Source organism: Eptesicus fuscus, chromosome 10, assembly GCF_027574615.1.
Source record: "Eptesicus fuscus isolate TK198812 chromosome 10, DD_ASM_mEF_20220401, whole genome shotgun sequence".
Lineage (NCBI taxonomy): Eukaryota > Metazoa > Chordata > Mammalia > Chiroptera > Vespertilionidae > Eptesicus > Eptesicus fuscus.
In genome coordinates this window covers 35854970-35868947 of record NC_072482.1, presented here as the reverse complement: position 1 = coordinate 35868947, position 13978 = coordinate 35854970, and the positions used below count along the sequence as shown (strand labels likewise).

At 40.1% G+C, this 13978-nt stretch overlaps 1 protein-coding gene across 1 annotated transcript in view; it reads left to right on the top strand.

Moving 5' to 3' along the window:
- TMEM30A (transmembrane protein 30A) overlaps positions 1-13978 on the top strand; it is a 40250-nt gene continuing 26272 nt past the window's right edge. Inside the window, exon 1 of the mRNA XM_008141929.3 lies at positions 1-481. Coding sequence (XP_008140151.2) covers positions 245-481 — 237 coding nt within the window. The 5' untranslated portion in view covers positions 1-244. The remainder of the gene's footprint in view (positions 482-13978) is intronic.

Sequence of the window (13978 nt, the reverse complement as noted above, 5' to 3'; positions counted from 1 at the left end):
CTATCCTCCTCCCCTTTCCCCTCCCCTAGTCCCTCAGTCCTCTCCCTCCTTCCCCTCTCCCCCGCCGTCGGGAGTCCCCAGCGAACTCCAGCTTCCGGCCAATGGCCGTCTGCGAAAGGGTGTCCCGCCTCTTCCGCTTTTACACAGGAGGTCGCAGCGGCGCCTGCGCGTCTACTGCCAGGGTCAGCAGGCCGATCCCCTGGGCGGAACACCAACGCCCAGCGGAGCCACGCCCGGGGGGTCCATGGCGATGAGCTATAACTCGAAGGATGAAGTGGACGGTGGGCCCCCGTGCGCCCCTGGGGGCACCGCGAAGACCCGGAGGCCGGATAACACGGCCTTCAAACAGCAGCGCCTGCCGGCTTGGCAGCCCATCCTGACGGCTGGCACGGTGCTCCCTACCTTCTTCATCATCGGCCTCATCTTCATCCCCATTGGCATCGGCATCTTCGTCACCTCCAACAACATCCGCGAGATCGAGGTGAGGGAGCGAGTGGCGTGGGAAGGGGCGCTGCCCGGAGCGGGACCCTCCCGGCCTGCCGCGCTCCGTCCTCGGCCCTCTGGGGGGCGGACCAGGTCCTCCCCTCCCCACACCTCCCTTCCTCTTCCTCAGTTTCTCCTTTCTCCCTGCGGGCTTTCCGAATTCGCAGTTTGGTCCGCGCGTCCTCCTGCGATTGCCGCCATTGGAGGCGGAATGAACGGTGGGTCAGATGAAGAACACCCCTTTAATGCGCGGTTGAATGTGGCTCCGTGAGGATTTTTGTTTTTATTTTTTACCTCCAAAGAAAGGGGGGGGAGAGAGAGAGAAAAAAAAAAGTTATATCTAGAGACTACTCCGGGAGAATTGACAGAGTCAGATGTCATTACCTGTGTGGGAGCGATCAGAGATGCACACCTTGGCCATTGTTGGGCAGAGGACCGGAGTCAGTCATGAGGTGCTGGTGATTTTCTTACCTGAAGAAGTGGTCGTGTGTTACCAGGTCACAGTTAGGACACAGGAGCGAAGTGTGCAAATTGATGCTTTTAGTTGTAGGGCACGATACAGGTTAAAGGTAACCTGAAACTTCAATTCCGGTGATGCTGTTAGGCTGTGTTTATTAATAATCGTGCCCTACATTCGCCCTAGTTTTTGTTCTTTCTAGATTTTAAACTTAAAAAAAAAAAAAGAGTGAATGATCACAGAGTAAGTCGTACACTGACTGCTGAGTATTTTACTGCTGTAAGACATGATAGAGAAACTTGGGGAAGCATCTTGAATTGTCAGAGCAGCAATCCACGGCTATGCATCCATCTGCAGTGGTGAAGATAGGTTGATAGGAGAATGTAATACTTTGTATAGGTGTCCGGTATTCAACATCTGCTAATCTTTTCCCTTGAATATCTGAGGGTATTTTTATCCGTTTGAAGGGGCAATGCCTGGCACCAACTTCTCTTGATTTCTTTGTTCTATCAGGTTATATCATCCCCCCCCCACCCCCTTCTAGTTTATGCGTGTGATTTAATGGGGCTTTCAGAGTCATTTTATTTCAACGACAGGAATAGGCATAAAAATACCTGTTTTCCAATTTAATTTACTTTGCCTCTGAAAGCAAAATCAATATATATTTTTAACTGTACAGTGTTTAATTGTACACTTCTAGATTAATAACAGTAATAAGAATAGTATCTATAGCATCGTTTTTAAATATTTTACTAAAATTTCAGTTTAATAACTAGAGGAAGTATCACAGTCTGTTTTTTCAGTATGCATTTTTATTTATTTTATCATTTCTATATCCCTAATAGTCCTTCAAGTGTAGAACTTCTTGTTCTCCCAGCTACACTAGGATCAGACATATGAGTAAAGTGATGTATTGCAAGGACCATGGGCTCTGTCTGGGCTGGGGTCAGGCAGAGCTGGGTTTAAATTCCACCTTAGTCACTAACTAGCTCAGTTTCTTGGAAAACTTAATCTCTCTGAGCTTCAAGTTTCCTTATCTGTAAAATACATAAATAATGCCTATCTTTTAAAAGTATGAGAATTAGAGTCAGTGTAGATAAGACTCTTGGTATTAAGTTTGTATAATAAATAGCTACTCTTATTATGATTCTTAATCAGGAGATGAGAAATGGAGACAGAGAGGTTGACATTTGGTGGTAAGCTAGAAGAATATTGTAAAATTGAGGCAGAAACCCAAACCCAGATGTCTTTTATTTCCAACCTTAAGCTTCTGCACTACATTAGGATTCTAACTGCAGTGTTAGGAGGTAAGAAGAAAATTTAACATTAGATATTTTATCATCTTATTTAAACTTCTTAAGATAATAATAATGAAAGTAGCAATAATTTGCAATTTTATGTGATTGGTATTTATTATCAAACTCACCTTTTGTTAATATTTACTATACTATGAAAATAAATATTTATTTAAAACTTTTGTGTTTTGAAATGAAATAAGGCTCTTCACCTTTACACTAAGTAGTTGGTGACATGGACAGTTCTTAAGTCTTATGTATATACTTCTGATTTCAAGTGGCTTGAAGAGTCTACTGCAGCTTGGTCTAGTTAAAAGGACACTGAATTTAAAAGTCAAGGCATTAGAGTTGAAGTTCCACCTCTGTTAGTGACCCTAAGCATATTTTTCAGTCTCATATTTTTTACTTGAAGAACCAAAAGATTCAGACTAGATGATTTCTAAGGTGATATTTAATTCTAAAATTGTATGACTTCCAACTTCAATGTGATTTTTAAAAAATGCTGCATATCCACATTGCATCACCTTTGGAACTAGAGGAAATGAAAAGTAGAACTGATTAGGAATTTTGTAACCAGCACTGACATAAACTGTGGGAATAGAATCAATTTTCGTTTTTTAATTTGGCTGTTAAATATGTAGAAAATTGGTTCTGAATTGAGCCTGGAATTTATTATGAGAAAAACCTAGGGAGCCTTCCCAAAACACACATGCTTGCCTCAGCCTACTCTCCACCCTTTACTAGGTACTAGTTTAGTTTAAAATATGCTGAGGGTTATTTAAAGTAAAGGAGCAATGAAAAGTTCTTGCCAACATTTACTTTCATACTATAAGTTGCTCACACCTCTTAGCTTATTCCTCATTTAAAAAAAAATTTTAAGAACATTTGTTGTTGTGTTAGTCAAATTACGAGGCCAAAGGAGCCTTGCCAATAAATAGTTCCTTTATAACATAGCTTAAAGTGCTAAGATTAAAAATCCAAACTTTTTAAGTATAAAATCAGTGGGCCTTTATGATTATTCCAGAAATGTTATACTAAAAAATTACTACTGTTGTAAAGCACATTGCACTCACCTGACAAAGATGTAAAAAAGGTGTTTTTAAATGTTAATGCTTATATTTGGCAGTATATCTCCCTCCCATCCCTATTAGGTTCATATATCTTGTTTAGTTGGTTTTTAGATTTTCTATAATCTAATAAAATGAAAACTAAGGTTGTTAATTTTATCATTCATAGGAAAATATTTAATATCTTATTCAACACTAAGGTTTAATATATATATATATACTAGTATCCCTGCGCACAGACCCGTGTGCCAGTAGCTCTCTGTGGGGCCTGGCCACTCCACGCCCGCTGCCCAGAGGCCCATCTGCTGCTGGGCGCAGGACGCTTGCCTTGTCGCTGCGGCGACGAAGCAAGCATTCTCCCAGGCCGTTCACGCTGCCCACTCTCAGTGGGGTCCCCCCCAAGACTGGGGGACTCCAGTGGGACTGAGAGGACTGGGTGCCGCCATCTTGTGGCTATGGGTGCCGCCATCTTTGTGAGGGAGTGATGGTTAATTTGCATATTACCCTTTTATTCGATAGGATATTTTATTAATCTTCACCTGAGGATATTTTTTCCATTGATTTTTAGAGAGAGTGGAAGAGAGAGAGATATATACATCTATTGATTGCCTCCCGCATGCATCCCCACTGGGGCCGGGATTGAACCCAAGACCCTTTGTTGCTCGGGGCCAACACTCTAACCACTGAGCACACCAGCTAGGGCCTAAGGCTTACTATCTTCATGTGTTATTAGTAGCAATGAATAAATATTTCCTTTAATTTGGCAATTGTAGGAGTCAGGCATATTTTTCTACCTCAAAGATAATGTGTTTCTAATATAAGGCTCTTGTTGGTGAGGCTGAGATATTAATTGAATAGAGCTAACTTGAAAAAAACAGTGAGGTATTCTGAACTTTACAAAGGCATTTGTCAATGTGAAGTTATATAGTTTAATGGTTAGAATTGGATGAGGACATTATTCAGAGTAAACTAAAAAACTAAACATTAATGTACCATGTATTGCCAAAAGTGTTCACAATACATTTTCATTAAATTGTAGTGGATTAGCACCCCCTCCCATGGTTGATAGAAAACTCCAAATCTTGTTTTTGTCACTTTATATTTAATCCTATTTATTTTATTTCCCTTGTTTTTGATAAAAATACAGTTTTATTTATTGTTTTTACTCCTGTGCAACTTGGATTCTTAGAGTCCAAGATTTTTAAGAGGATTAAATTTCATTTCTGCATTGAGTATAAGTTGCTTTGTAGATTGCTAAACAATAAGCACTTTATGATAAGAAGTTTAAAGATTTTAATATTCACATGACTTCAGTTGCTTAGAAGCCGACTCTTGGAAATTAAGAGGTTTGGGGTTAGTGTTTTTAATTTGTTGCTCAAGTAACTTTAGTGCGTAGATCAAGGCATGACAAAGTAAATATGGCCAGCCAGACCGGTTTGTAAGGCCCCAAGAACTGAGAATGGTTTTGCAGAGGAATATTTACCATTGATTTGATGATAGGGAACTTTAAGTTTGAACACCCAATTATATGAAATGTTTCCTCCCACCCCCAAATAATTCCATTCTTAATAATAGACTTGTGTTACCAGAAAATTATGTACAATTGTTATTATATTTTGAATGTCATCAATAAAAATTAGTACAAATTTGTTTTCTCTTTTGGTATAGAAGAGTCTATATAATACCTTCGGCCTTGCCTCTTGGTTTGCAAAGCCTAAAATACTTTCTGGCTCTTTACAAACAATACTTTCCTGCCCTTAACTTCAAGTTTTAAAGACACATACAGACCAATTTAGCATTTGTTACAAAAATATCACTATTTAATTATACTTTCTAATCCTCAATAATCTTTTAGTTAGGTATAATGATCCCTGACAATTGTTTGTGTTCTTTCTTCTTTGTACAAATTTAAATACCTTAGCTAAATTTACTATTAATCTTGGCTCAGGTAATACCCTTCTTCATTTCGTTGTCACAGTCAGATAGTTTAAGCAACTAAAGAAAATTGCTTTTGAAAGTTTTACTTAGGTTACCTTTTGCATTCAGTAGAGTCTCTAGAAAGGACCCCAGACAAATTCCTGAGTGTTTACTGATCAGTTCAAAGGGGCACTTAAAATGCCATTTTTAACGTAATCTAATTAACACATTACTCGCCCTGTCAGTCACCGGTGACTGACACTATACTTTCTGTCTGGAAGACAAAACAGGCTGGGCGCTTAAGGTGTTAATACTTAAAATGATTTACCTTATTACTCAGCATTTTGTTGAGTGATCTGTTTAGGTGTTTTATTGATTTCCTTTAAGACAGATTGACATTCAAAACTGGAAGTTTTCCAGTCCTTGGACAGTGTGAAAATTGTATGTCCTTCAAATTCCTCCTTTCCCACAGCATTAAATTCAGTCTGTTCTTAGGAATAGGTTAGGAGTAGGATGTATTTTTAGGATTACCAAGAAGAGATGCCAGTTTGATTTAGGGGAACAATCACAATGGTAGCAAAACAAATCTGAGAAATATGATAACTCTTAAATTAATCTATTTATCTACATCTGTTGTTTTGTTTTGCCTCTGGTTCTTTCTGTTTTGTATTTAAGCTGATGGGCAGGTTTCCAACTTATTGTAATTTGCACTGTATTATGTATGCTTTTGACATTTAATAAATAAGAGAACTGTAGTTCCTCTCCCACTTGGTAGCCTCTTCGTTTCTTGGATAAGTTATGAACTATTATCTTTAGTATAAACTATTTTTTCTCCCTATCTTTATTGAGGTATAATTGACAAATTTTATATATTTAATATGTTTATTGTGATGGTTTGATATACATATATCGAAATCTCCTTAGTCAAGCTAATGAACATACCCATCACCTTCCATATTTGCCTTTTGTGTGTGTGTGTGTGTGTGTGTGTGTGTGTGTGTGTGTGTGGTGAAAACACTTAAGTTCTACCCTCTTGTCAAAAAGACAAGAGTGTGGAGAAAAGGGCACCCTTGTAGAATGTAAATTGGTACAGCCATTACGGAAAACAGTATGGAAGTTCCTAAAAAAATTAAAAACTAAAACTACCATATGATCCAGAAATCCAAATGAAAGGAAACATTTGGATTTTATATACTACTAGAGGCCTGGTGCATGAATTTTTGCATGGGTGGGTCCCTTGGCCTGACCGGCGATTGGGGCCAATCGGGGTTGGCCATCTGGGGGGAGGGACTGCGGGAGGTTGGCCGGCTGTGGGAGGTTGGCTGTGGGAGCACACTGACCACGAGGGGGCAGCTCCTGCATTGAGCGTCTGCCCCCTGGTGGTCAGTGCATGTCATAGTGACCCATCAACCGGTCGTTCTGCTGGCCCATCGTAATTGCTTAGGCTTTTATATATATATATATATATATATATATATATATAGAGAGAGAGAGAGAGAGAGAGAGAGAGAGAGAGAGAGAGAAAGAGAGAGATATGTTTATATTAAAAGGGAGGGAAAACTTTGTTTTTATACCCAACAGATTTTATTACAACCTGGATATTAGGTTAGGTTAGGCTACCCTTGAATTTTAGCTTTGTGGGTCTTCAAATTGAACAATTATGCCTGAAATATTTGTATAATTCTCTAACACTGGTAAAATGTCATTTTTTCCCATTCTTTAGAATCACTTTCACTGTCCGATACTATCACATTTCTCTTTTGCCTTCACGATGTTCTAATGCTAGACTCATTACTATCTTCTGACAAAATGCTATCTTCCAACTGATTACCAAAGCCACTCAGCCAATCAGACAAAGTGTCTGCACATAATTCGCTCAAATGTTCTTCTCTACTGCAGTGTGTCTTTTAAAAAATCTTTTGCCAGAATAAAAGATGGATGGAAAGAATTAGATGTATTACTTGTCACATCTCTGGAAATACTGACCGATGAGTTGAGAAAAAGACAAAAGTTAACTCGTGACCGGTCAGTAACATTTGGACATGGAAACACAAGTATACTTGTGACTGGTCAGCAAGGTGTTAGTAACACCAGTCACACTAGCTATAAGGGAGGCTGAGAAAAGGGGTCTTTAGATAGTAATTGAGAATTTTATACTATGGAAGAAAGGTGGCACAAATTGGGGTGAGGGGTCATTAACAGTCTGTAATACAGGGCTATATTTGGAAAGATTTATATGGTGGTAATATGTTATGTTCGCTGGATGGGAGCTGAGTCATCTAGATGTCAGAGTCGTTTAGACATTGAATATTGGTTACATTTTTATATTGATTATAGTATTGAGTCGAACTTGATTTCATGGTAAAAGCCAATATGTGTTGTTTGGTATACGAAAAGCAAATCAGGTATAGGACTTTGATGTTAAGACTTTTAAAAAGTTAGAGAAGGAATATTCTCTCTTTATTTTCTTCAGCCTGTCTTTTTCCTTCTTTGTTCAGCATATAAATGCATTCTAATTTCTTCTCTTAAAAAATGGCCCTGGCTAGTGTGGCTCAATTGGTTAGGAGTCATGTCATGCACTGAAAGGTTTCCAGTTTAATTACTGGTCAGAGTTCATGTCCAGGTTGCAGGCTTGATCCTTAGAAGGGTTTGTGGGAGGCAGCTAGTTGCTGTTTTTCTCTCCCTTTTCCTACCTCTCTAAAAATCAATAAAAAAAGAGAAAATATCCTATCTTGATTCTATTTAATACTAAAAGTTTAATAATGACCAATATTATTTGAGTGTTTGGTCTGCTAAGAATTTTACATGTCATTTGATACAGGGACACTTATAAGGGTAATGTTGCTATTCTCTGCATTTTATTTTATTTATTATTTTTATTTTTAAAATATATTTTATTGATTTTTTACAGAGAGGGAGGGAGAGTTAGAAACACCGATGAGAGAGAAACATCAATCAGCTGCCTCCTGCACAGCCCCTACTGGGGATGTGCCCACAACCAAGGTACATGCCCTTGACTGGAATCGAACCTGGGACCTTTGAGTCTGCAGGCTGACACTCTATCACTGAGCCAAACCGGTTATTTTTAGAGGTTGGATGTTGAATCTGAGAATAAGTCATTTGCTTAGTCACAAAGCTGTGATTCGGACACCCTCGAGGGATGTCCAACTGCCCAGTTGGGATTCAAATCCTAGCACTCTGACCTCTTGTTTTGTTTCCTCAAGATGCTGGTCTATATTCTCTTTTTTCACACAATCTCTTTTGAAAAGAAAGATGTGCACACTTATTGATAACTAGAGGTTCAGTGCATGAAATTCGATCAGGGCCTATTGGGGCTTCCCTTTCCCCGGCTGCCGGCAGCTGGCCCTGCCGCTGCCACTGCTTGCCATCTGTGCGGTGCTGCCCCCTCCTCCCCTACCACTGGTCTCCTCCCTCTGCGGGCAACAGGCGTGGGGTGCGATCCCTTGGCTGGCCTGGGCCTCCCTCTGCGGGGCAATTGCTGGCCCCGCACACCTGGGCCTCCTTCTTTGGGATGATTGCGGAGCTCCCCCCCACCCCAATCGATTGCCCCACTGGCTGGTGGCCTGGGCCTCCCTCATTGGGGCGATCGATTGCGGAGCCCCCTCATCGATCACCCTGCAGGCGGTGTCCTGGGCCTTCCTCTGCAGGGCGATCATGGGGTGATGGCGGGGCCCCCCAACCAATCACATCGCACCCTTCTTGGCTGGCCTGGCACCAGTGCATGTCATAGGTGGTCGTCTGGATGGTCATACTGCTGTTCGGTTGTTCAGTCAATTGGCATATTACGCTTTTATTATTATAGACTAGAGGCCCGGTGCACTAAATTCGTGCACGGGGGTGTGTGTGTGTGTGTCCCTCAGCCCAGCCTGCACCCTCTCCAATCTGGGACCCCTCGAAGGATGTCCAACTGCCCAGTTGGGATTGGGCCTAAACGGGCAGTCGGACATCCCTCTCACATTCCAGGACTGCTTGCTCCCAACTGCTCGCCTGCCTGATTGCCCCTAACCACTTCTGCCTGCCAGCCTGATCACCCCCTAACCACTCCCCTGCCAGCCTGATTGCTGCCTAACTGCTCCCCTGCCAGCCTGATTGCCCCTAACTGCCCTCCCCTGCAGGCCTGATCACCCCTAACTGCCCTCCCCTGCAGGCCTGGTCACCCCCACCTGCTCTCCCCTGCAGGCCTAGGTCCCCCCCGCCCCCACTGCCCTTCCCTGCAGACCCGGTCGCCCTCAACTTCCCTCCTCTGCCATCCTGGTCACCCCCTAACTGCCCTCCCCTGCAGGCTTGATCGCCCCCAACTGCCCTCCCTTGTAGGCCTGGTCCCTCCCAACTGCCCTCCCTTGCTGGTCATCTTGTGGCGGCCATCTTTGACCAATGGGGGCAGCCATCTTGTGTGTTGGAGTGACGGTCAATTTGCATATTACTCTTTTATTAGATAGGCTGTTCATTCCCATCTCCCATTAACTTATTTCTTGATCCACTGTATCTGAAATATGTTAGATGGTGAAAAGTGCTATGAAGAAAAACGAAGGGGAATACAAATGGTTGAAGGATAGTTGACAATTTTGAGTAGTCAAGGAATGCCTCAATAAAGTGGTATTTGTGTAAAGGTCTAAAAAGAGATGAGGGAATGAGCTATATTGATATCTGAGGAAAGAATGTTTCAGACAAAAGAAATAAGAGCAAAAGTACTTAGTAGGATGTTTGAGGAACAACAAAGAAGTCATTGTGGCTGGAGCAGAATGAGAAGAGGGGGAGGATAGTAGAAGATGAGGCTAGAGTGGTAAAGTAGTGGGGTGCACATCACATGGGTCATTATAGGGATTTTGGCTTCTACAGGTAGTGTAATGCGAAGTAACTGAAAAGTTTCACACAGGTAGGTGACATGATCTTACTACTTAAGATTAAAAGAGTCACCCTGTCAATGATATGGAGAATATTATCTGGGGAATAAGTAGAAGCAGGGTAACCAGTTAAGGGGCTATTAGTAATAATTCAAGTAGAATAAAGATAACTAAGATATTTTGGTCTGCATTGGAAAGATTGAGTTGTAGTTTATCAAGGTGGGAAAGACTGTAGAAAAAGTTTTGGTGTGATAGTAGGAGGCTAGGGAGTGAGGAGCTGAATAAAGAGGGTTTTTTTGGTTTGATTTTTGACTTGCTACGATGAGACGCCTTTTAGATAACCAGGTTGGAAATAATGAGTAGGCAATTGAATACATAAGTCTAGAGTGTAGGGGGAAGGTTGAGACTGGAGTTTCACATTTGAGGGCAAATCAGCGTAGATATATAAAGACATAAGATGGAATGAGATCAAGAGAGTGATTATAGGTCAAAGAAAAGAGAACATCCAAATACAGCTCTGAGTCACTCTGTTGAAGAGGTTAGGGAGATAAGGAGGAACTAGCAAAGGAAACTGAAAAGCAGCAGCCAAGGAGGTAGGGGAAAAGCAAAGAGTGTAGTGTCCAGGAAACCTGTTTCAAGGAAGAGTGTGTGAACAAACATGCCGAATGCTGCTGATGATAGAAGACCTAGAGCTGACCTTTGAGTTAGCAACATGAAGAGTAGTGGTAACCTGTCTTACAATGAATGGCATTACCATCTATGTGGTTTTTCAAGCTAGAAACCCAGGAAATCAACTTAAACTGATTTGTCCTCATCGCATCTCTAGGCATTAAGTTTGTGAATTCTTTCTTTATATATATTTTTAATCTGTCTCTTTCCCATTCCCTCTGCCCTTTTCTAAGTTTATGTTCTCAACATTTCTCACGTGGATTATTGCAGTAGCATTTTGTTTTCTTTGCTTCTAATCTGGCATTTTCTTAAGTCTTTCTGCACTTTACTGCCAGAGTAATCTTTTAAATATTTTTTAAAAAATTGATTTTAGACAGAGAAAAACATCAGTGTGAGAGAGAAACACTGATCCGCTGCCTCTGGCATGCACCCCCACCAGGCATCGAATTGGGATCATACTTGACCAGGAATTGAACCCACCACCTTTTGGTGTAAGGCAAGCATGTCAAACTCAAAGGCTAACACAGGGCAAATAAACAAGGTTTAAGTTTTTGTGGGCCGCAAAAAAACAAAAGCTTCAATTTTCATAGAAATGTAGGTTTATTTTGATAGAGACATGCTGAATACAAAGGGCTGAAATAAATGAGTAATTGTTAACATAAAAAGATAGAATATTTTAATAAAAATTAATATTTTTTCTTGGACATTAACTTACCAGACACTGAATAACTGCACAAATTAATAAGCATAACACAAATAACCTATTTTTCTTGTTCTCCAAAAGCGAAATATTTACTGTTGCACACACCAAACAAATAAGTCCAAGACTAATGACATGGCAATCGGCTGCTAAAATATTTGCTGCTAATATTAGTGGAGAGAAATGGTGCGCCTGTGCGTAAGGTGGGTAAGGGAAATGAATGCAACATGATTATAGTAATCAGTTATGAGTGAATGTTGTAATTCGTTATTAATAATTATGTATAACAGGATATTGTAAAAATTAAGTTATGACATTTTTATTAAAATGTTTCTTACATACTGTTATATTGGCTGGGCTGCAAAAATACTCGTTGTGGGCCGCGAGTTTGACATGCTTGGTGTAAGGGATGATGCTCCAACCCAACCAGGCCACACCGACCAGGGCCAAAGTGATCTTTTTAAAAGGCTAGTTGGAATATTTCATTCTCTTGATTAAAATTTTTCTTGTGGCTCCCTCTAGCATTCAGGGTAATGTTTAGATCCTTAGTGTAAAATGTAATTTTCTTCATGATAGGCTACTTTCTACTTCTCTAGCCTCATACACCACTCCCCTACCCTTTGCTCTAGCAGTAGCAAACTATTTTATTTTTATTTTTTATTATTTATTTATTTATTTATTTATTTTTTATTGATTTTTTACAGAGAGGAAGAGAGAGGGATAGAGCGCTAGAAACATCGATGAGAGAGAAACATCGATCAGCTGCCTCCTGCACCCCCCCCCCCCCCCACTGGGGATGTGCCCGCAACCAAGGTACATGCCCTTGACCGTAATCGAACCTGGGACCTTTGAGTCCGCAGGCCGACGCTCTATCCACTGAGCCAAACCGGTCTCGGCTAGCAAACTATTTTAGTTTCTGGAATGTGTTATGCTGCTAGATCTACCTGAAATGTCCTCCCTTTTCTTATTCTACCATGTTTTTTCAAATTTCATTCCTGTCAACACTATAGAAAGTTTTCCCTGATTTCTCCCTTTCCCCACTTGATACATATGCTTCTTTCAGTTTCTAGAAGTACTAGCTTATGACCTGTCATAGCATTATTAAATTATATTCTGTAGCCCTAGCTGGTTTGGCTCAGTGCATAGATCACTGGCCTGTGGACTGAAGGGTCCCAGGTTCGATTCTGATCATAGGACACATACTTCAGTTGCAGGCTTGATCCCTGGCCCTGTTTGGGGCTCATGTGGGAGGCAACCAATCAATGTCTCTCTCTCACATCTATATTTCTCTCTCTGTGTCTCTCCTCCCCTTCTACTCTTTCTAAAGATCAATGGAAAAATATCCTCAGGTGAAAAAAAAAAAAAGCAGTCCTAAAAAAATTTATATTCTGTAATTATTGATTAACATGACTTTCTGTTCCACTAGTCTCTAAAGTCTTTTGTGGTACAAACATTACATTTTTCTATTATGTATTCCCATTCTATATATAGCACAATGCTTGGCATCTAATAGGAACTAAGGTGTTTGAATGAATAGATTAAATAATGAAATTCAATTGTTATAATCAAATTTTAAAACAATATATTGAGAGTTTATTAATCATCTGAATGGTATTATGGGTTTGAAGGAGTTAGTGAAATTATCCAAGGCAAATGTTATTTACTACAAGATCAAACTTATATAAATAGTGATATCCGTCTGTATCTAAAGGCAAACAAATTTAGTAAACAGGTTGATTGGCAAATGTTGCAGCAAAAGAAAGGGGTACATGATTTTTAAAATGGCATAAAATACTGCACCCTCCTCCAATATTTTGGAAGCTTATTTTAGAAGAAAGTACTGTTGTATCCTTATTAGTTCTGAAAAATTGGAAATCATGGACCAACCATCCATTATATAGATTTGTAGTTTAATTTCTAAAATAAATTAAAATGTAAGAATGGTTATGTGATATTTTAGCATCTAATAACATTGTTTATCAATATACTGAGTAAGTTGGCTGTTGTTCAAAGCTCTCAGATCTCACATTATGTGTGATAATAGTTATGAAAAATTTTAGAAATTTTTACTTGTCTTTTAAAAAGATACAGTGTGTTGTTTTTTTTCCTTTTAAAAAATTGGCATGAGGTCTCAAAGTTTTATCTGTAGTGGAAGCAATGAGAGTCAAATTCAGAGATGCTAAGTATATTGCTAAGGAAGAATTGGTAGGACTTGGGGACTGCAACATTACGCCAAATATGAAGCCAGGATGTTGAGCTAGGATGCTTGGGACAATGGTGGTACCATTTACAGGTTTAAAAGACCACAGTTGGGTGTGAGATTAAGGGATTCAAGGAACCATCGTTATTGATTGTTTTTTTTAAGTCAAGTTTTTAGTGAAGCATAACCAAAAAAGATTGACAAATCATGTATGCAGGCTTAATTTTCAGAAGATCACCATGATTTGAAATAGAGTTTCAGTTGGGAAGGAAGAAGTGCAGCCAAGTAAATATACCTAGAAATATAAAAATGGGGCTGGGAGGTG